The sequence below is a fragment of the Oryzias latipes genome, chromosome 16, assembly GCF_053564925.1.
Source record: "Oryzias latipes strain Hd-rR chromosome 16, Olatipes_Hd-rR_3.1".
Classification (NCBI taxonomy): domain Eukaryota; kingdom Metazoa; phylum Chordata; class Actinopteri; order Beloniformes; family Adrianichthyidae; genus Oryzias; species Oryzias latipes.
In genome coordinates, this window is record NC_136252.1 from 23,437,877 (window position 1) to 23,459,090 (window position 21,214).

Consider the following 21,214-nt stretch of genomic DNA (forward strand, 5'->3'; position numbering starts at 1 on the left):
ACATATTTTACACATACAACATTATAAAATTGTGATGAACATGTCCGGGCTGTGCTTGAATTTACAAATGTACAAAAATAGAAATAAAAATAGTTTTTTTTCTTTATTTGAAACCCACATGTACATAAAAATCCTGTCCTGTCTAAAATAAAAATACAAGGGATTGAGAACTTGTTGACCTTTTATTGCAGTCCTTAAAAACAAACAGCAACAATAAAAACAACAAAGTGATAACAATAATAATAATAATTATTAATGTAAAACAACATAACAGACAATGAGAAAAAAAAAAACTCAAGATATAATTCTTCAAACTCGTCCCATGTACCTAAAAGCTGTGGACCTATTCTGTTTCGATTTCAGGAAACAAATTAGGAATGTCAAGGTGTAGTTTGGGTGCACAATGCGCTGATCCCAGATGGAGCCACCTGATAGCAGGATGGATGGAGTACAAACACAGGAAGAAATGACAGATCAGACAGACGGGCTGATGCAAAAGGGACAGTAACAGTCTCTGTGAGCGGCCGTTCTGCAGTAGAGATGCACATCAATATGTCATGTTTAATACATCAACAAGCGCTTCCTCTCGACACACGCATTCTGGCGTGAAACAATAGACTTAAAGAACTCCTAACTGATCATTTCACAAGCTCCTACGGGGGAAAAAAAGCATGATACAAACCCCTGTACTCTTAAAACGACCCCAAAGTTACTAAAAAGCATCAGTGAACTCCCCGCGTGCTGCTTCTGTTCCAGTCAATCCTCTGCCTAAGTATTCACATGTGACACACATTTGACCCTGCTGTCAGTCTGGCCGGCAGCTCATTTGAATCCGTTTCCAGATAAAGGAAAAGCGCTCGACTAGGCAACACAGAATGACGTTATGCTTCCGTTCACTCCCAGTATCACACACAGGTCAAGTCCAGCCAAGCAGCTGAAGCTCTTCCAGGCGTGGGGGGGGGGGGGGGGGGGGGAGACGACGACGCAGAGTGAGACAGACTAACCCAGCTTTGTGGTTGGTGGTGGTTGAGGGGAGAACATCTGCTACATGACGGTGAGGTGGGAGAAACTACTTTCAGAGGAGAGGTTTTTCAACGAGGGACCTGCATCTGCTGGGAAGTCTGTGACGGATTCTGAGCTGTGACCTCAGGACCCCGGCTGGCCAGCCGGCTGAGGATGTTCCTCTCAGACATCTGCAGCCTCACGGCCACCGGAGGTATCCTGGCGATGGTTGCTGGGAGACGAGTGACATCGGCCTTCATGTCACTGAGCAGTTCCTCGAGCTGTTTGAGAACTGGAGACACAGCATCACATAAACCAAAATTGTGTTTTATATACCAATCTAGTTTAATCTAATCAATATTTACACATTTACATTTCTTGACTTTTCCTGCTGTAAAACGTTTGTTTCAGCAGTTTAAAAAAAACCTTTAACTTCATCTGTTAGAATTGTTTAACTAGTTCAAAGCTAAATACACAGCACTTGTGCATCACTGTCATGTCCGTATGTACATAAAAGTTTGAATTCCTGTCTACGTGGAGCCTCCACCTGTCATTTCCCACCACGACTTCAAAGACCCACTCCAAAGAAAATCTTTACCTTTACCTTGTTAGATTTTCTTTTTGCACTGAAACTGAGACCACTCCAATTTCATTGTCCAAGTGGACAGTGTCAATAAAGGCATTCTATTCTATTTGACACATTTGACACGTATGACACCACTAATGTTAGTTTGGGGTTGTGAGGGTCTGAAAGCTAGCGGTAGAGATTGTAAACAACATGATGAAGCGAAATGAAGGCAGGCTCATTCCACACCAACAGTCCTGCCCACAACTCAGAGGTGAATTACTAATGAACTATTGCCGCTTTGCAGAAACTATGTCATGGAAAACAACACAGCTTTTAGATTTTGCCTAAAACGTTTTTAGAATAGATCAAAGGATAATTGGAGTGGGACTCAGTTTTTTTCAGAAAGACGTTTCACATGAACCTGCATTCCTCCATTGTTTTTCAATGAATTAATAAACTAAATAAAGTAATTATTTATTATTTTCATTTTAAATGCTTAAATTTGCAGTGTACCAGCAAATAAATGAAAATGATAGAACATGAAAAAACGACATCGTTTGTGAAGCTCTATAAAAGGTTTGTCGCCACAGACACCACTTTTTTAATGTAAAAGATTCCCTTTTCAACTTCCCCTTTTATCAATAGGTGGAGCAGATTTGCATCTACTTCATTGAAAAATTTGTGAAATTGTTGCTAGTTTCTACCCACAATACATCCCAAAAGACCCGTGTTACAGCAAAGACCTCAATTTTGCAATGTAACTCAAATATATTGAAATGATCCCTGTCTATTGACATTTTCAGATTGTGTTGACATTCCAGAATCTTAAGTGATGCTTAAGTAATGAAACCATAAAAAGGTTTATTTTTTAATTCAAATAGAAGCAACTTAATAATGTTAAATATCACAGGTTGCACCAAATTTCATGTAGCACGATTATCCCTACAAAATCTATAAGAGAAATCAGTGTGAATTGTTGATCTACAACTAAAATCCTTAAATCCCTAAACATAGAAAAACTATTTTAACCCTTTAACACTAGAGATGTCAATGGCAACATCTAAATAACACACACTTTTTGACAAACCATGAGTCTTCGACAGTTCACGCTATCAATGTGAATCAGCTGATGCATCGGCTTTGCCCGATAATGCAACACATTACTAACATCAAGTGATGCATAACGGTGCAGGTGTGCATAAGCCCTTCACCGCTGTACAGTGTTGCATATCAGCGGAAGGTTGCCTTTCCCCGCTTCTGAATCCACTGGAATTACATCGATTGCATACACCTCGAAAGAACGTCAACAAGTGGAGCTTGGAGTAAAATAGTCAACTGCTTTGTTGCAGCTGACATCACCTAAGATATTTTCCAGCTTGGTCTAACACCAGCTTTCTTGAGGAGCATTTCCTCTCCTGCACAGTCTGCATGTACGCCACTGATGCATTTTTGATTTTTTAATGTTAGCCTTTATCTGTCCTTTACCTTTATGAAGCACTGCATTGGCAGGCTTGTTTCCAGACATGGACTCCTTGCTGAGGTGCTGATGGGACTCGGCGAGACACTCTACCTCACTGAAGCGAGTGTTGAGGGCCATGGAGGGATGGGCCGGGTCCTCTGTCATGTTCAGGTATGCCGCCCTGCGCAACTGCTCCTCGATGACTAGCGCCTGCTCCAATAACTTCAGGAGGGGGAGAAAAAAAAACGACCAGTAAGTCGTGACAAAGAACGGCCGAGAAATTCGTTAGGACGTGCCAGTTTTACCTTGAACCTCCGAGCCAGGAACTTGTTCTTGATCTCCAGGAAGTTCCCTCTGCTCATCTCTCCTTTGAAGGGCTCGTTAATGATGGCGAACCGCACATCATTCTGAACATCCTGCCATCGAGCGTAGCCATGTCTGTGAGATGCAAAGTCAAGAAACCCTCCCTTGTTCTATAATCTGCATGTCATTAAAGTGATTTATTGTACAGATTAGCTACACTGTAGAGTTGGTTTTAGGGATTAATATTCAATCCATTGCAGACATATTTTCATGTATATTCATAAAATAAAGGAAAGTTTTTCAACTTCTTAATTTTTCAATACAGCTAGAATTCAGTTAGGATGTTTTAGCCTCTTGATAGGTGGTCTATTGATATTTCAATCACTGCAGGTTTCTGTTGAGAGACCTGAAGTCTATCAAATGTTAAAATAATGTTTTGTCATACTTTGCTAAAGATTAATAAAATATTGAGGGGGAAGAAGTTACCAATTAGATTCAGGCACTCTATCAAAGGATACTGTATGATTCCAGCCAAAAGCCAGTAGTCATGGCGACGGTGCCAAATTTCGTAAGTCTTCTTGGTGACAGTTGCAGCCCTTTCTTCATTCTGCCACAGGGAGTGAAGCTCTGTGGAACAAAAAAAACAGAAAGAAAAAAAAAGATCAAACCAGGCGGAAATGAAAAAGGACAAAAAGAAAGTGAAAGAGGAAGAGCGTTTGTCCACCTGTGAACCCCCCGTCAGCTATGTTGAACATGAATCTCTGCTTTGTGGCTTTTTTCTTCTCTTCACTAATGTTCAGTGCAGCTGCTCCTCCGTCTTTGGTGTTCTCTCCGTTCTGCAGTTTTCCAGGCTCCTCCACTTTCCCCCCGTCCTTCTCCTCTTGTTGTTCTGCAGGAAAAAGTTACGAAATATTAGACACCAATGACAATATTCCCAAGAGGTGACCAATATTAATCAATACTGATAGTATTGATAAGATATGTAAAGGGTTTTTTTCTAATGCATTTCTCTGCATGAACCTTTTTTCTCCTCTGCAGTGGAAGAAGTGTCCATCTTCTCATCTTTACCCTCATCGGCTAAAAGGGAAGCAGAGTTAAAAGTGAGGAAGTTAATGCAAGTCTGACTTATTTTTTTTACCTGACAAAGAATTACTGAAACAAAATGTTATATTTCATATTTATAAAAGAAGACAATCTGGAACAATTTTCTGCCTAACATCCATAAAAAAAAAACAAGCAAACTGCTGACTGCTATAGAGTCATATGTTTTCATGATAAGGTTACAAAGAAAACAGTTTAGGTAAAATTTAAAAGTAGGATTTGAGGCGTTCCTGCAGTAGATCCACTTTAGGGCCTAAACTAAAACAGCATTTTTTATAATAACTCCATAGAAAAGCCTAAACTTGTGTTTTTATATATGCTCTTTACTTTTAGTCTTTAAAAGGAAATATTTTACATTTCCAAAAGCTTCTTTACACGTTAACAGACTTAACACAGATTATAAAAAGTGAATTCCAAGGGTACATATTTAGCTAAAGGCGTAGGAAAAGTTTAAAAATATATATATTTAAAGGGCTTGTACTTTGCTAAATCCATTTTTTGAGCTTTTGAGTGTTTTATAATATTCATTCCTCACGAAAAGAAACCCCAAAGCTGCATTTTTAGCCGTTTGTGCATTTCTGAATGTTCCAATGGAAACCTGCTCTCTAAACACCAGCCCCTCCCAACCCATGAAAACGAGTGGGTTCTCACATGGTTTGATTTGATTTTGATTTGAAATAGTTTATTTCAAGCAATCAAATAAGAATAATACACAACAACAATACAATCATCAGTTATCCACTCATACGATGACGAATCAAACTTAGGATACTTAGACTTATTAACTAATATTGCTTGAAAGGGAGTGGAAGGAAGCGAACGTATATAATCCCACCCCGTTATACCGTAACCATTTTATTACATGATTTTAGCTTTTATCAGACAGAATTAAGAATCCTGAAGTATCAATAAAGCACATGACAAAGATGAATTACTTAAATTATTATGGAAAAAATAACTTTTAGAAATCAACATTGCAAATGCAGATCGTTTATCCAAAATATAAAATATATGTGTCGCAGACAAGTGAGGAACCGGCCCTTCCAGGAAGAGTCTGTGCTGGCAGCACTGCCCCCAGCCTAACACAAACAACAACTTTCTCCACGGAGCTAGTGGTGTTTGGCAAAAACGCTTTCGTTTTTAACGCACAATATGCACATTCATTGTTGCGCAAGTTTGGATGTTGTTTGTTTTTGTGGGCGAAGAAGCAGACACTGCAGAAGCCGACTTTAGGTCTACGTCATGAAATGGGTGGCGCCCAAGGTGGTGCCTCAGAGATCCAGGCGTTTTACTTCCGGGTTGGATATTGGTGTAAATAACTCATATTTAATTGTAATTGTTCCTTTGTTTGCCAAAGGTAATTTATTATCATTTACATGGATATGGTTTACAATAAAAGGCTAAAGAATAGCATGGCAAAAAAAGTTAATTGTAAGAACGTAGAAAAACATCTTTTTTAAACAGACTGTTTTGTTTTGAAGGTTGATGTTTAAAGCTGCATAATCACTAAAGAAATGAACATGAATTTATTTCTTGTGTTTTCTACTTGCCTGTGAAATTTAGTAAATCCATGCAAAAAATATGCTGTTGTTATACTCTTCAACAACCCTGAAAGGCTTATGAATGGAAGCGTAGAGCTCTCATTTGACTCACCTTTAGACTTGTCCTCTTCTGAATCCATTTTTGCTTCTGAACTTTCAATCTTAACCTTAGCAGAAGGGTCTTTTTCTGTGGCGGACCTCTCTTCTTTCTTTAAGCTCATGTCTTCTGCTTCCATCTCCTTTCCTTCATCCTCTTCCTCCTTCTCTTCCTTGCTGGTAGCAAAGTCTTCCTTCTTTTCGAGGGCAGGAGACTTCTCAGACTCATCTGGGATCTCGATGATCTACACAAGAGGCATTCAACGCCAAATGAGTAAAGACCCTATTTACTGCAGTGGCTGCTTTCAGAACAACAGTTGTGAATGTGAATGTGTAAAAGAATCACATTTACATCTGGATCTTCTCCCTTCTTAGGAGCTTTGAAATCTTCTCCATCTCTCTTAACGTCGTCTTTGTCCTCCGATTTAGACAAATCCTCTGTGAAAAAAAGCCAAATGTTGCACAAGGGGTTAAACTCTGCATGGTTGTTTTTCCTAACATCCCCTTTTAACAACTTTGAATAAAAACCAAGTGGATTTACCGAAGAAAAAAAAGAATTCTTGAGGCATCCACAAGAGGGTGCAAGTCAAGTCATTTTGTTTAACCAAAAACGCTTTCATTGGAATAAAATCAGTACAGTATATCAAAAATTTACATTTAATTCTTAAATTCAAGTTCCTTTAATAAAAATAATGTGGTGTAGAAGTCAAAACTGATTGATTCAATCATCCAGGATTGATTCATCCATCTGGCTTTAGATTTTTATATATTTTTTAAATTGAAGTTGTTTCCCCTCTAAATCCAAGAGGGTTCCGCAATTGGATAAATATTGTCAACTTAAAACAAATTAGTCCAGAGCCCTTTTTTTAATACTCCTTCTGCTTCAGATGTGCATGAGATTGTGAAGTATGGGATAAATCAGAGGTGTGAAAAATGCCTGTTTACCTGGGATAGGTGTGTTTGGCTGGGTGTCTGCAGGGGTCCCACTGGAAGGAGTTTTCGGGTCTTCACCTGCAGCCAAAGCAGCAGCCCTTTTGTTTTCCTCCAGCTCTGCCATCCAGGGCATGGACCACTGACCGTTCACGTGTTCAAACTCCTGCACCTGTTCACAACACATCCGTCCTCGTCTCAATGTTTCTGAAGTATTTTAAAACATCCACACACAGCATTATGGAGAGTTATGGAGCCACAGGGGGAAAATGTACCTTTTTCCTTATGAGTGACATCACACCGATACGAGTAAGCACGTGTTGCCTTGACAAACCCTCTCGAGGAACGCCATCCGCAAAAGTCTCCGCTCCGTCTGCTCCTGGCTCGCAAAGGTGTCGCATAAAAAGAGAAACGTAGGCCCTGCAGGGAAGATTTTCTTATAGTCACAGACTATTTTAAATTCAAAAAGTCTGAAATCTTCGAGATACTGACTTAAACTCTTTCTCTGATTTTCCACGCAGGTCCCTGACCAGCCACTGGTTTGTGAACGCATCCTGGGGCGGCATCCCATAACGCATTACTGCGTTCAGGAACGCCTTCCTCTGCCGTGCATTAAAGCCCAAAACCTAACCAACGAAAAACTATCTCAAACATTTCTCTATACATTTTACACCAAAACCCAAAACCCTCCGTGAAGGAAGAGAAGAAGAGATCAGAGGCTAAAGGTTTGGGAGTTTTAGCAGAAGCTCACCTCAATGTTCCCACCAACCCTGGCCAGGAGTGGAGGCAGAGGTTTGTCCCTGTCGTTCCTCAGCCCTTTGCGGTTTGGTCTGCGGGCGTTGGCTGTTCAGAAGAAAACACGGTCACCTCACAGAAAAACAAACCACCAATTCCAAGAGACAGGAACTCATCAGAGCTGTAGGAGAAGAGTTAAAAACTGAATGATGGTGAATGATCGTGGGCTTGTGTTTGTCCAGCAGATGTTTCACTTACGGCTCACCGCTGGTCCTGCTGAAGCTGTCCCTCTAACAATTCTCCTCACTTCTACTTAAGCCTTTTCTTAGGACGGGTACTGCTTTCAGAGTCAGTGCAAAGCCAAGGCACTGCAGAGTTATATTTATTTGAACAGAGCCATAATGTCACAAAAATACAAAGACTGGATTTATACAGATGTCCTACTGCACACTATTAACATGTCAGGTTCAATAATTAATTACTGAGAATCGCTTTAAAAAAATAAACAACTGTTTTGGAACAAACAAACAAAAACTTAACAGTCTATATTAGGACAAGTTGAAAGCATTTTGGCTGGAAAGGAACTGATGATTTCATTTTTCCCTTTGAGCTTTCCCTTTTCTTCTTTTCCTCGTCTTTCTTTCTTTTCTCGCCTTTCTACGGTCTAAGCACACGATGCAAGGACATGTCCTGTTTCGTAAGTTGTTGTTGAAGTTGTCGATGAGGACATCGTAGCTGTCGTCTGAATCTGAGCAAACATCTGCAGGGGCGGTTGGATGGCTGGTTATTAATGAGCTTAAACTGGACAGCCTTTGTTTAACATAAAGGCTTTGATTCGTTTTTTAAATGAAGCCTGAAGAACTTCAACACCAACATCATTCAGCAGAATCAGCCAGCTAAGTGAGCTTCACCTTCACTGCGCTCATCAAAGTCTTCGTCACCCTCCTCTGAGGCCACAGAGTAGTCCGACTGGTTATCCGACTGGTCCTCTTGCCAGTCTAAATAGAGAGAAAAATAATATTTATTTTTTTAAAAGTATGACAAAAAGCCGTTTGGGATGGACATACTACACAATCTGGTTAATAATAATTTCTACTTGCTAGCAGGTATTTCCTGAAAAAATAGCTCAGATAAAATTTCTTAAATTGAAATTTCCTTTCCTTACAGATATTTTGTTTTGTTTTTTTCATTTTTAGAACTTAGTTTTTTTAATTGAAATAAATGCAGAAGACGGAATTGCAGACTGCATTTGACATTTCTGCATTTAGAATAAATAATAAAAGTGGGGAGTAATACGTAAACAGGACCACATTGTTGATTTGCAGACGAAATAGAGGAACCGTGTGCTTTTTTAACAGCACATTTATTTAAGTTTTATATTCTATTTCCTGCCATTGATTAGTACAGCAGATTAGGGAGGAGAATTAAACAAACAAATTAGCTTGAAACTTGTTAAATTCTGCTTATTCTTTTGTATAAAGGTCCTACTTTAAAAGCAGAACAGCTTGTGATTATTCATTTGAGTAAAATGTTGGCTGTTTCCTACCTCAACTTCTGTTTGTGTGCTTCATGAAATAAGAGTAGGAGCACCAAAACATTGATGGTATATATATAAATATATATGATATATACTAAGTTTTGTCAAAATTCACATCTGAATTGTAAAGCTGGAAAGTTTTGCCAATCAATAAATACAAATGAAATTGACACTAGCAGGTTAAGCTAAAAACTACTTATTGTTTCAGCTATTTATGGACAAAATATCAAACTAATTTTGGATATCAGCACTTTATTTATAAATGACTACAAAATAAATTACTTACTTAATTACTTCCTGGCAATTAATTTTTTAAAGAAATAAAAGCTTAAAAAATAAAAATAAACTAACCTTCTAAAACAGCAAGGCTACAATGTCTAATACATTTAACACCAAAAACAACATCAACACAAGTCACCAACAGCACACAACACACACGCACACACAAAAAGAGGTTGCATTATGTTCTGTACCCTGTCTAATACCTCGGTCCTCCTGCGAACCGTCATTGTAGTTGACCGGTTTTCGAGTTCGTTTGCCTTTGCCCAGGTTACGGGCGAGGTCTTCCTGTTGCTGCTCATAGTGATGCCGCAGCAGCTTCTCCCAGTAGTCCGGATCGACACTCTCCTCTTGCTTGATCACTTCCCTTTCCACCTCATCCTCCTCAAAGGAAAGCATTTAATTTACTTATAGCTCTTAAGAACGGTTCTGTAAACGCCCATTAGTTGTCAAAAGGGTTAAATGCTGTTCAGGAGTAAGACACCATCATGCATAGAAAATGTACCTCGTCGTCCTCATCTTTGACCACATACTGAGCCACCTTGAAGGAGCTGAGGTACTCGTTCATGCTCTGGATCTCAGTGTCGTCTGTGGCATCCTGGTTCCGGTCCAGCAAACGGGAAATTGCCTGGTCATCGTAGTGGATCACACTGCTGTCGTCCTCTTTGTTGTCCCCTTAAGGCAAAAGAAGAAAAGAATAACATAATGTAGATTCAATGGAAACACCTTCCATTGAAAGCACAGTGGGATTTATATATTTTTTTAATTCACATAAATGTGGAGACTGAACATTTGTCTTCAAAGCAGAATCATAAAGGAATTCTGTGAGATGAGCCTCATGGAGAATTATGGTTTTCTCACCATCTCCAATCTCATCCTTGAAAAGTTCTTCAGTACCAAACTTCAGAATATCATCAAGTTCCTGCTTTGACATGGATCCTGTCTTGGATCCAAGACCGGGTCTCACTACGAGATGAGTGAGCATCATCTTCTTCTTTGCCACCTAATATGAGGAAAAAACAGATGAGCTGATGATTACAAGAATTGAAAACATGTAATAATTGTAGTTGGGAGAGTTCCCCTTGACAGACCTGTGTAATCCTTTCTTCAACAGAAGCTTTGGTAACAAAACGATAAATCATCACTTTCCTGTTCTGTCCAATACGGTGAGCTCTGCTGAATGCCTACAGAACATGGAACATGATCAACCACAGGCCCAAAAAACACACATCCTGATGGAGTTAGGGCTGGGCGATAAACCGATTTTATCCATTAATTTGAATTTGTCGTTTTGGAAGATTTGTTTGGGGGAAAATCAATAAAGCAATTTACTTTATTAGGCTTCTGTTGTACATTTTCAGGTCAGTCCGCCCGTTTATTGCAACGAGCAGACATGAAAAACAGCCACAAATTGGAGTTTATTCTGCGGGCCACACAAGCGCACACGGTATGAAAAGGGGGGTTTTGACTTCAAAGTTGGAGCATCAAACCACACACTGCAAAATGTGACTGAAGGTTGCAGCTACCAAAAGTGGGAGTACGAGGAACTTGTTTCAACACCTGAAACAGAGGTAATAGGGCGTGTGTGTGTGGTGTCCCTCTCCATGAGAGGCTCCAGCTAGTGGTAGCGCATAACTGCTGCATTGTTCTACAAACATTTTTACTTTTAATCGATCTGTTCGAAACAATTTTTCAAAGGACATGTTAAAATGAAACCGTTTTTGTTAAATATGTTCTGTCATTTGTAATTTTTTTGTTAAAAGAAAGGAAAAGGAGGGAGGAAAAAAAATTAATTAAAATCAGAAATAGAATTTGGTGCGGAAAAAAATGTGAGATTTTCTTTTTTGGTCATATCGCCCAGCCCTAACGTAGTCGATGAGGTTCCACCTCAGACATACTTGGATGTCATTGTGAGGGTTCCAGTCAGAGTCATAGATGATGACGGTGTCAGCAGAGGCAAGGTTAATACCTAAACCACCAGCTCTGGTTGACAGGAGGAAGGCAAACTGCTGAGCACCAGGAGCTGTCGGGAGAACAAGCAGACTTCACGTCAGGAAAGCCAGCAGCCTTTTTGTCCAATGAGAAAAACATTGAGAATGAATGCTCACCGTTAAAGCGGTCGATGGCCTCCTGTCTCATGTTTCCAGTGACTCCTCCATCTATCCTCTCGTATTTGTATCCCTCATTCTCCAGGAAGTCTTCAAGCAAGTCGAGCATTTTGGTCATTTGGGAGAAAACCAAGACTCTGTGGCCTCCTTCCTTCAGCTTCTTCATCATCTTCTGAAGCAGCATGAGCTTGCCTGAAGCCTTGGTTAGAGCAGCGCCTTCATACATGCCATTTGGGAGTTTTGGTGCTTCCTGAAAACAGAGAGGGACTGCATGACGAAGCTGCAGTGCCAAGATGGAAATAACTCCAAGATAAGACTATAAAACAAAAGCCCACTGTGGCAGCTGCTGGAAAGAGGTAGGGGTGATTGCAGCACTTTTTGAGGTCCATGACGACGTTAAGCAGAGAGACTTGGTTTCCACCTCCTCGAGTGTTCAGGGCCTCAAAGTTGCGTGTTAGAATAAACTTGTAGTATTTTCTGGGTAACAAAAAGACAGATGAGGATCATAATGATTGGACAAAGAGAGAGCGTATTAAATTTATGGTGGTGTGCATTTGGACTCACTTCTGCATGGGGCTAAGCTCCACTCGAACAATCAACTCCGTCTTTGAAGGCATGTGTTTGAATACATCGGCCTTTAGCCTCCTGAGCATATGTGGTCCAAGCATGTCGTGGAGTTTCTTGATCTGGTCTTCTTTAGCAATGTCTGCAAATTCCTCCAAGAAACCTTCTAAGTTACTGCAAAACAAAAAGAAATGTGGTAAGATTTTCACTGTGGCCTTTTTAAGAAAAACAACTCTTTGCACTGTGACAAACATAAAGAGGCGCTGACTTGAATCTTTCCGGGGTCAAGAAGTTCAGCAAGTGGAAAAGCTCTTCCAGGTTGTTCTGAAGAGGAGTTCCCGTCAGTAGCAGCTTGTGCTGAAGTGAGTAGTTATTTAACAATCGGAAGAACTAGAACAGTCAGAAAATGAAAAAAAAAAAAAAAAACATTAAGTAGCACAAAGGAGTTCATGTTATACTTTCACTGCTGCATGTTTCATCAAAGCACTGCAATCATGAAAAGTGATTTTAGATTTACCTTCGACTGGTTGTTCTTGAGTCTGTGAGCCTCATCCACAACTAGACAAGCCCATTCAATGGAGCCCAACACAGCCTGGTCAATAGTGATCAACTCGTAGGATGTCAGCAAAACGTGGAACTTAACTGGAGAATCTTTCTGTAAAGGTTTGGAAACACAGTCAAACCAGCTTCAAGACATTTTTTAATCATACGATCCTGTGTTTTAAGTTCCCTGATCTGAATTTACACATTTAACAATCTGCCAAACAGCTGCTAGACCTACCTTCATCTTTGAAGCTTTTTTCCCTCCCCTGATGGCGTTTCCTTCAAAGGAGAACTCGTTCTCTCTGATTACAGCCCTGCTGTCTTTGTCACCCACATAGGTAACCACATACATGTCAGGTGCCCACATTTCAAACTCTCTTTCCCAGTTAATGATGGTGGAGAGAGGAGCGCTGACCAGGAAGGGACCTTTGGAATGACCCTGCATCCGGTGGAAGACAATTCACTGTTAGATATGTTGCACAGCACGCAAGTGAACAGAAATAACTTGTCTTGTCCTGCCTTTAGGATAAGGCTCTTTTCTTTGAACCCCTCCCCTTCGTTGGACAAAATTTGTTTATGTCACATGTCGCAAACCTTCAACACTTGTACGGAATGACAGTGCAGGACCGACTGGACAAAGCGTCAGAATAAAAAAATAATACGGTTAACTAAGGGCCCCCATAAAGCTCAACAACAAATGCACACCTCTTTATACAAGGAGTAGAGGAAAACGGCCGTCTGAACAGTTTTGCCTAAACCCATCTCATCAGCCAGGATGGTATCTGTGGCCTGAGCCCAGGAAAACCGCAGCCAATTCAACCCTTCTAGCTGGTAAGGGTGTAGCGTTCCACCGGTACTGTCCAAATACTCGGGCTGACGGTCAAACTTGATGGTCGGCTGGTAGGGAGGAAAACGGACTCTTGTAAATGCTATATTCCTGCATGAAAATACTAAATACTAAAGAAATATTTTCTTCCAAAACTTACATCCACAATTGGATTTGCTGGAGGACGTTCTGCTTTTTTCACCTTGACTTGCTTTTTGAGTTTTTTGACAGGTCTGCCCTCTTCGCCCATCATCAGCTCTCTAACAAAACAAGAAAGAAAAATGTTTACTTTGAAGGTTTTGAATACTTTAAGATAAGTGAAATGAAACCTTCTTCGTACCTATGATTCCAGTATGTCTGTTTGTAGGGATCATACTCAGGAATGTCCATGTCTTCACTTTCCCAGGTTGACTGGTCATATGGCAGATCTCTCCACTTGATGAGATAATGGACGTTGTTCTTCTTATCAACGCTAACATAAAAAAATATCTTATTTATTTTTCTTTGGTACAATTTCAGTGCAAAACATTTTAGAAACAAACTATAATTGGGGCGGCTATGGTGCTGAGGTAGAGCAGTCGACATCTGATCGGAAGATCCCACTCAAGTTCCCATTTATTTTTACTTTGTAAACGCTTAGTCCCTAATGTTCCTTACCTGTGGTTAAGGACACGGTGAATCATCAACCACTCCAACTTAACTCCAAAACGACCAAACTCTTCCTCCATGTGGACAAAGAGAGGATCTTTGTTCTTCCTTTTGGTGCTTTTGTCATCATCCCCCTCCCCTCCAAAGTCCACAGGGGGCGGTTCATCCATGTCGGTCTTCCTCTGGTAGTTGCGGAACATCACCTGGCAGTTCAACTCCAACTGTAGAGAACAGCAAGAGGCTGTTAGGTAACTTGATGGTTGGTTACAAATATCAAAGCAAAGGGTGATGGGTAAAAAATAATATAATAAAATAAAATAATAATAATAATAATAACATACCTGCAGCTCCTTCACCCAGGAGCAGTGCCAGTAGGACATATTACACCACTTCACAAAGAACTCCCTCTCTCTGCGGCCCATTAGAGGATGAGGATCAGGGGCATCCGCAGGCAGGTCAGGAGGCCGTGGGACAGGTGTGGGGGGCGGGGGGTCACCCCAGCGCCAGGTTATAACCCTCTGCACTTTACCTTTCATCGGTGGACACTGTTATAAATAAACACAAATTTCATGAGACCTTTGTTTTGAAAAGCAGCATGACACTAAAATGTTAAGTTATATTTTCAAAATAAAACAAGCATAACTGTCAAGATTGATCTAAAACTGTACAGATAAAGACAAAAAATGTCGCAGGTATAAAAAGAAATCTGCAGTCCACGTGCACACCCACGTGAGGATGTGCCAGGGCACGGGACTCACCTTGCAGCGGGGGCAGATCCATTCTCCGTTGGGGATCTCAGGAAGAGGAGGATTGAGGCAGTGGATGTGGTAGGAGGAGGGGCAGGTGTCACAGCAGAGCAGCTCTCCCCCATCCTTACACACACGGCAAAACTCGATGTGGTGATCGTCTTCCTCCTCCAGCCCTTCATCCCTCCTGTCATCATCATCCTCCCCTTCGGCATCAGACAAATCGTCCCTTGCTTCCCACTGGATCCCCTCCTTCTCCTGGAGGCAGAATCACAGACGGGAGGAGGCGTGTATGTGGGGTGGGTGGGTGGGGGAGCAGATGGACAGGGAAGGAATGCAGAAAGAAGAAAAAAAAAAAGGGGGGGGGGGGTTGAAGAGTGAAGGGAGGGGGTGGGGTGTGCGTATTTTTATGTCAGAAGGAAGGAGTGGAGGGACAAGAAGATGTAGACAATAGAGGGGGGTCAGACGTGTGGTGAAGAATAACAGTGGATGAATGGAGCAACAGGGGTGTGTGCATAGATGTGTGTTCACAGAGAACAAAGGAAGAAAAAAAACAAGAACTTAATTCAACGGAAACAAAAATGTATTTTTCTTCAAATTATCTTCATAGTTCGTTTGGTCTGAAACTCCTCATTCCCCAATTCCACAATAATGGAGAGAACCCTGCAAGATTTCTGCACTTTTCTGCACTTACACAGTGTGGACAGCTCCACTTGCCCTCTGGTGCCTTTTCCATGTCCGGGTCCAGACAGACCATGTGATACGCTCTAGGGCAGGTGTCACACAAAATGATCTCCCCTCCCTGCTGGCACACCTCGCAGTAGTCCTGGTGGTCAGTCTCGTATCCATCACCATCTTCTGTCTCCACTGCAGAAACGAGAGATTTACAGGACAGCATTTGTCAGAAGTGCAAGAATTCATTAGATTGTCAACTTTGGCCTTCATTGCGGTGCCCGTTTCTTAATCTGGCGTGAAATGTTCTTTGTTTCATTGTATTGCAACCATCCAGCATCCCAGTACCTTTCTTCTTTTTCTTCGCACTCTTTGCTTTCTTCTTCAGACGACTGCTGCGGTTTGAGCCATCTGACACCGAATAATTCCCATCATCGAAGTCGCTGTCATTATCAGGCTCATCTTCATCGCTCTAATTGAGAAAACAGAGAGGGAAACATAGACTTTAGTCGCTTTTTTAAAATCAAATGTAATAAAAAGATAAACATGACTTGTTTCTTACAGATGAGCGCTTCCTTTTGCTGTTCAGGCCTCCTAGCTTGATTTTCAGAGGAGCCACTTTTTTGGGTTTCTGTTTTGGAGGAGGTTTGGGCGCAGGCTTGGACCGCTTCCGTGCATTTGGACCTACAGAGTAACAGCCATGCAAGCGAGATTTTAAAACCGCACACTGTAATTTGCATGCATACAGTTAAAGTAACAATACAATTGGGCATTCCTCTTAAAAAATTCAGCCGTTTGTACCTTTTCCCTCTTTAGTCTTGGCTTTGCGAAGAGGAGGCGCGGGTGCGGCTGCGGGTGCAGCTGGTGCCGGAGCAGCAGGAGCAGTAGGAGTAGAGGTAGAAACAGGAGGAGCCGCAGGAATGCTTTCTGTCCCATCAGTACCTGAAACCACCATGTTCTCCACAGTTGCAGCCACGTTGGCAGCTGCCAGAGCTACATTAGCAGTGGCACAACCCTACAAAGGAACAAAACATCAATTTGAGAACCTTTACAATTATTTAGAGTTAAGAACAATGTTATTTAAGCATTTTAATACCTTCAGGGGGTTATTTGTGCTGAATTCTCGCCACTTTGCCATCATTAAAGTCATCATCTTGGACACAGCAATTTTTGGGTTCTTTGCTGCAATTAAAGGCCTGGTGGCACACAAAGGATGCAGGTTATAATTGAATCCATGCGCAAATCTGTGATGACGAAGCAATTCGAAAAAATCCAAGAGGTCTTTCTTCACCTGACAAACTGGCTAAAGGCCTTGTAGTTGGTGAGGGAGTTGTAGTCTTCCTGAGTAAAGACATGGTCAATGTCTTTCATGCCCCAGGCTTCCAGCAGCTGCGTGGAGCTTTTAGGCTGCAGCACAAGGAGGGAGAAGTTTAAAAATAGCAACTGGAAAAGGGTCCGTTTTTGCTTCTTGCTAAAACTAAAATATTTAATCTGCATTAATGAGCTCCCACCTGGCAATCATCCTCATCGTCGTCGTCGTCTTCTGGTTCCGGGTTTTTGCGTTTGCTTTTCGAACCTCCTTTTTCCGTGGGCCCGCCTCCTTTCTTCTTATCTTTGGCGGAGCTTGAGCGTTTCTTTTTTTTCTTCCCAGGAGCATAATCACTTCCTTCGCTCTCTGACCGCACACCAAACTCATCTGCATCCCCCTCTCCAACATCAATTCCAATCAGGTTCTCTGGGGAGCTGACTGGCAACTCCTACAAGATAAAGAACCATTTTCTGATGACGTATTGTTTCCTATGAAGGTGATTTTACACGTTCTATTTGATAGTCAGTTTATAAAATCCCTGTACAACCATCACATAAAGGGCATTCATAGTTAATTTTGTAAACTATAACCCAAAATATAAAGGACACTCAATGACAGAACATGTTTTAGTACATCTTAGCAACAAAAAAAATAAATAAATAAGCAAATTATCTACATGACATGACCATTAGAGCAGCTTCATGCATAAAGGACACACAATTTACACAGAATATCCAAAATAAAGAGCAATTATTGAAAAGTTATCCATTTAATGTCATGTTTACAACAAATTTGACTTTATAATCTGACTACACAATATAGGCATTTGATGCAGTGGCGTGATATTGCTCGTTCAGATTTAATTTGAAATACATCTTTATTATAATGAGCATGTGTGCGAGTCTTCATGTCTAGAAAACAAACTGTGAATTAAAATATGTTTATTCTCCAGTTTCAAAAGGGTTTTATTACCTCCTCACATGTTTTTTGTCCTGCTACATTCTAAACAACTCATCAGCCAGCAACATCAAAACCATATGAACTTTGCTTTAATTGCACTTAATTTCGACTCGAACGACCATCTTCAAGGTCAGCAGGCTGTCCACACGCCTGAAAGCATCAAGTCGCTGTCATGTGATTGACATGTTAGCATCAGCGCTGCAGCTGCAGGTTATAAGCAGCCTTATGGCAAACGAGCAGTGAGGTCATTAAATCCATGAATCTATGTCGCAGGTTTGCACCACACGCTTCCAGTGCAGGTTACACAGACGATGGTTATGTATTCTGAGTTGTTGTTTTTTTAAATGAAATTCTTAATTTTTACAAGAAAAATCATTTACTTTCAAAATTTCCGCCGCTCGCTTGTGTAAATTCCTTTGGTTTTTTCTGGCGATTGTAGCTGGAATCTTTTGTATTTTCATAATTAGCAAATAAAACGTTACGTGTTGTTAAATTTGTTTAAACGACTTAAAAAAAAAACATTCTCACGAGAAAGTAAAATACGTTTACTTGAGTAAATTAGTGATTTTTAAGTAAATCAGTAGTGAGGAGGGCCAGGTCTGTCCTGGGAGGCCCAGTGGACTCACAGCAGGAAGTTGATTTAGATGACATCCATTGTGCAGAGGATGTATGCATCTACAAACTCAGACACCCACTGTTCAGACTGTATATGATGTATAAGTTTAACTTATATTAATGCACTACCTTAGGTGGTTAAAATAACAAATATTATAATATATGCTATATACTTAAATTGTGGGTTTCTTGTCATAGTTCTACGGAGACTCTTGAATGACTGACTATTTCAGTAAGTGTGATGATTTAACTGTTGTTGTTTTTATAATGTTTGAAATAAACTAAACCAAACCAAATATTGCAAATGTGTAAAATTGAAATTGTCTTTTGCACGTTTGATGCACCTTTTCTGCATTACTTAAATTTCTCTAGAACAAGGGAATTTCAGAGATTAATTAGGTCTTGTCTCTTCATAAAGGGACATGAGTGGTAAATGATGCATTAATAGCATGAAACTGGCTCTACAGAGAAGGATTTTAGCAACTACTAAGCAAAAGGAGATGGTTAAAATAGAACATATGAGTAAAAATTCTGAAGGAATGTAAACAAATCTTGGGTTAAATGCAATTTGAATAGTCAAATTTGAAGAAAAAACAGACATTTTGCATTTAAATGTAATCCTTCTGGCTATGTTAGAAATTAGAAACTATGCATCAGGAGCTGATAAAGTATTTTAAAAGAAAATTCCAGTCTGACCTCTCGGACGGGTCTTTGTCTCTTGCTGCTCCTACTCTCTCGGCTGCTCTTCTTGGCTTTCTTCTTCTTCTTGGACTTGGGTACCTCCTCTACGTCAGACACAGCATCTTCCGGCTCATCCTCATCTGCCGGAGCCACACATGCGTTAGTGAGGGTCAGGCAGCCACCGCTGCTGCTGCTGCTGCAGGCCGCGCGGGAGGAAAAACAACAGGGGACCGCGCGCGCGCGCACCGGCACGGCTGGCAAATGTCCGTGCACGCGCATGCGCGCACACAGCAGCACAGGTTAAAACTTGCCCGTCTTATTATGCCGTTTAAAACTTTGACAGTTCACGCCCACACCTGCGAGGAGGCTGGTCCATGGAGGGAGAATGGATTAAAACCAAAATAAATAAATAAAACGCGCGGGGATGGACACTTGCTCGCCAAGTTAGCAAACTAATCTGTCATGGCGAGTGGACGGACTACTCCTGGTTAGCCTCGGCTAAGTGTTAGCATTGGGTTGGAGGCGAGCTCAAGTTACAGAGAGATGGACCTTCTTGAGGGAGGGAAATAAATAAATAAAAAACCTCTCAAGCCTACCGTGCAGAAGTGAATTCTCATCATCGAGTCCAAAGTCTTCCCTGTCCTCTTCGCTGCACGACATTTTTCCCGGCGTTCAAATGTGTGTCTTGCTGGTCGAATTAATCCCTCGTAAACCTTGCTCCTCGGTCGGCGAGGGAGGAGGGAAAAATGACGTGGAGAATGGACCGGGGGTGTCCAGGAAGGGAGGGGGCAGTGGGCGCTGGGGGTGGGGGGAGAGAGATAAATAAATAAATAGAACGGCTTAGATGTTGAATTAATTGCTGTCAGCGCAACATCTAACTGTACACCTGTCTATTCAAACAAGTTTAATTCTAATACCTGCATTTCTATCCCTACATGGGAGTGAACAAAGTGCGACACACTGTACACATGTACAGTAAAGTCACAGTGTTTGATCAAAAGCGGCGCGTAAGAGGAAAAAGTTCAAATCCCTACCTTCTCGCGTTGGAAACTTACTGTAGAGTCAGTCACAGTGCAGTCCCGGTTCGAGGTGTGCTCTCTCTGCGCACAGGAGTTGATCACAATCAGGCTGTTCTCTGCTTGAGATGCCACCGACTGCTCGTCAGTGAAGCCATAGGCGGATATTTCTAATTATTTATTGGAGGGGGGGGGGTACACAAAAATGACCCAAACCACGCGGCTCGGTCCCCCTCTCCTCTCTCCCCTAAGCCTTATAGCCAGATCTTAGCTAACATCCTCACAAACACACAAAGGGGGCAGACATCCCATAATATTCCGCCCCCCCTCCCACACTCACACAGGACTCTGCATAGTTACCTCGCAACGGACAGACCATAATACTCAGCCTTCCCCCACCCCCTCCACCACGCGCGCGCGCGCACGTACACTACCAGTGCTCGACATGCATGCAGCAGACTCATAGCATGCACACTCCTTCCCCTTTCCACTAGTAGTCCCATTCCCCTTAGCAACCCTGCTGTTGTCATGGTGACACCCCCCTCCCTGCCCTCCGACAGACCATAATACTATACCAGTGACAGCATGCATCCCATAATATGCAACACCTAAAAAGAGAAGGGAGAGACCGGGTCCAGTTCATGCCATACCCCCCATCCACCTGCGTGTGGGCACCACCATGCCATCCAGGCAGAAATCTGCGTGTTCCTCCTCACACAGGTAAAACGACATGCCAGCACTGCTCTGTGGAGGTCAAAGAGGCCTGCTGAGCAGGGCGGCGTAACAGGACCCTAAAGTAGGCCGGCCCTCCTGTCACAGCAGTGTTATCACAGCCTCAGAGGACTGCTCTCCGTCTGCCTCGCTCACTACAAAGACTCCTTCTGTTACACTGAAGGCCAACAGGTGAGCAAGAAGAAAGTGCAGAACGGTGTCATTTGGATCAGAACAATCCCAAACGCTCACACAAATCACAAA

The 21,214-nt window shown here is 41.6% G+C and overlaps 1 protein-coding gene across 8 annotated transcripts; it reads right to left on the reverse strand.

The window, feature by feature from the left end:
- Window positions 1-163: 163 nt before the first annotated feature.
- Window positions 164-20,703, reverse strand: chd4b (chromodomain helicase DNA binding protein 4b). 8 transcript variants are annotated; one of them, XM_023964429.2, is made up of 40 exons: window positions 20,279-20,703; window positions 19,820-20,021; window positions 19,239-19,363; window positions 17,170-17,415; window positions 16,950-17,065; window positions 16,755-16,854; window positions 16,460-16,673; window positions 16,221-16,342; window positions 16,007-16,130; window positions 15,681-15,853; window positions 14,999-15,244; window positions 14,582-14,785; window positions 14,250-14,461; window positions 13,933-14,064; window positions 13,753-13,852; window positions 13,472-13,663; window positions 13,005-13,205; window positions 12,741-12,878; window positions 12,492-12,613; window positions 12,224-12,397; window positions 11,995-12,136; window positions 11,660-11,909; window positions 11,450-11,574; window positions 10,643-10,735; window positions 10,413-10,554; window positions 10,057-10,226; window positions 9,758-9,932; window positions 8,647-8,733; window positions 7,752-7,843; window positions 7,493-7,626; window positions 7,276-7,420; window positions 7,016-7,172; window positions 6,423-6,508; window positions 6,087-6,315; window positions 4,353-4,409; window positions 4,057-4,221; window positions 3,851-3,959; window positions 3,335-3,467; window positions 3,056-3,251; window positions 164-1,294 (listed from the first exon to the last, which is right to left on the reverse strand). In XM_023964429.2, the coding sequence occupies exons 2-40, from the start codon at window positions 19,881-19,883 to the stop codon at window positions 1,092-1,094; spliced, it is 5,895 nt and encodes a 1,964-aa protein (XP_023820197.1). In that variant the 5' UTR covers window positions 19,884-20,021; window positions 20,279-20,703; the 3' UTR covers window positions 164-1,091. The 8 variants fall into 8 exon arrangements, with proteins under 8 accessions (XP_023820197.1, XP_078789647.1, XP_023820195.1 ...); XM_078933521.1 differs by having other exon boundaries at window positions 3,141-3,251; window positions 9,746-9,932; XM_023964427.2 differs by having other exon boundaries at window positions 9,746-9,932.
- Between the last annotated feature and the right edge of the window lie 511 nt (window positions 20,704-21,214).

Bases quoted from the DNA above. Each gene is read 5' to 3' on its own strand.
- chd4b (XM_023964425.2), bottom strand. From the start codon at position 19,883: ATGTCGTGCAGCGAAGAGGACAGGGAAGACTTTGGACTCGATGATGAG. The intron at 14,065-14,249 runs GTAAGGAACATT...TTTTTATGTTAG, and splicing joins CACCGTGTCCTTAACCACAG to CGTTGATAAGAAGAACAACG. The intron at 13,853-13,932 runs GTACGAAGAAGG...TTGTTTTGTTAG, and splicing joins CAGACATACTGGAATCATAG to AGAGCTGATGATGGGCGAAG.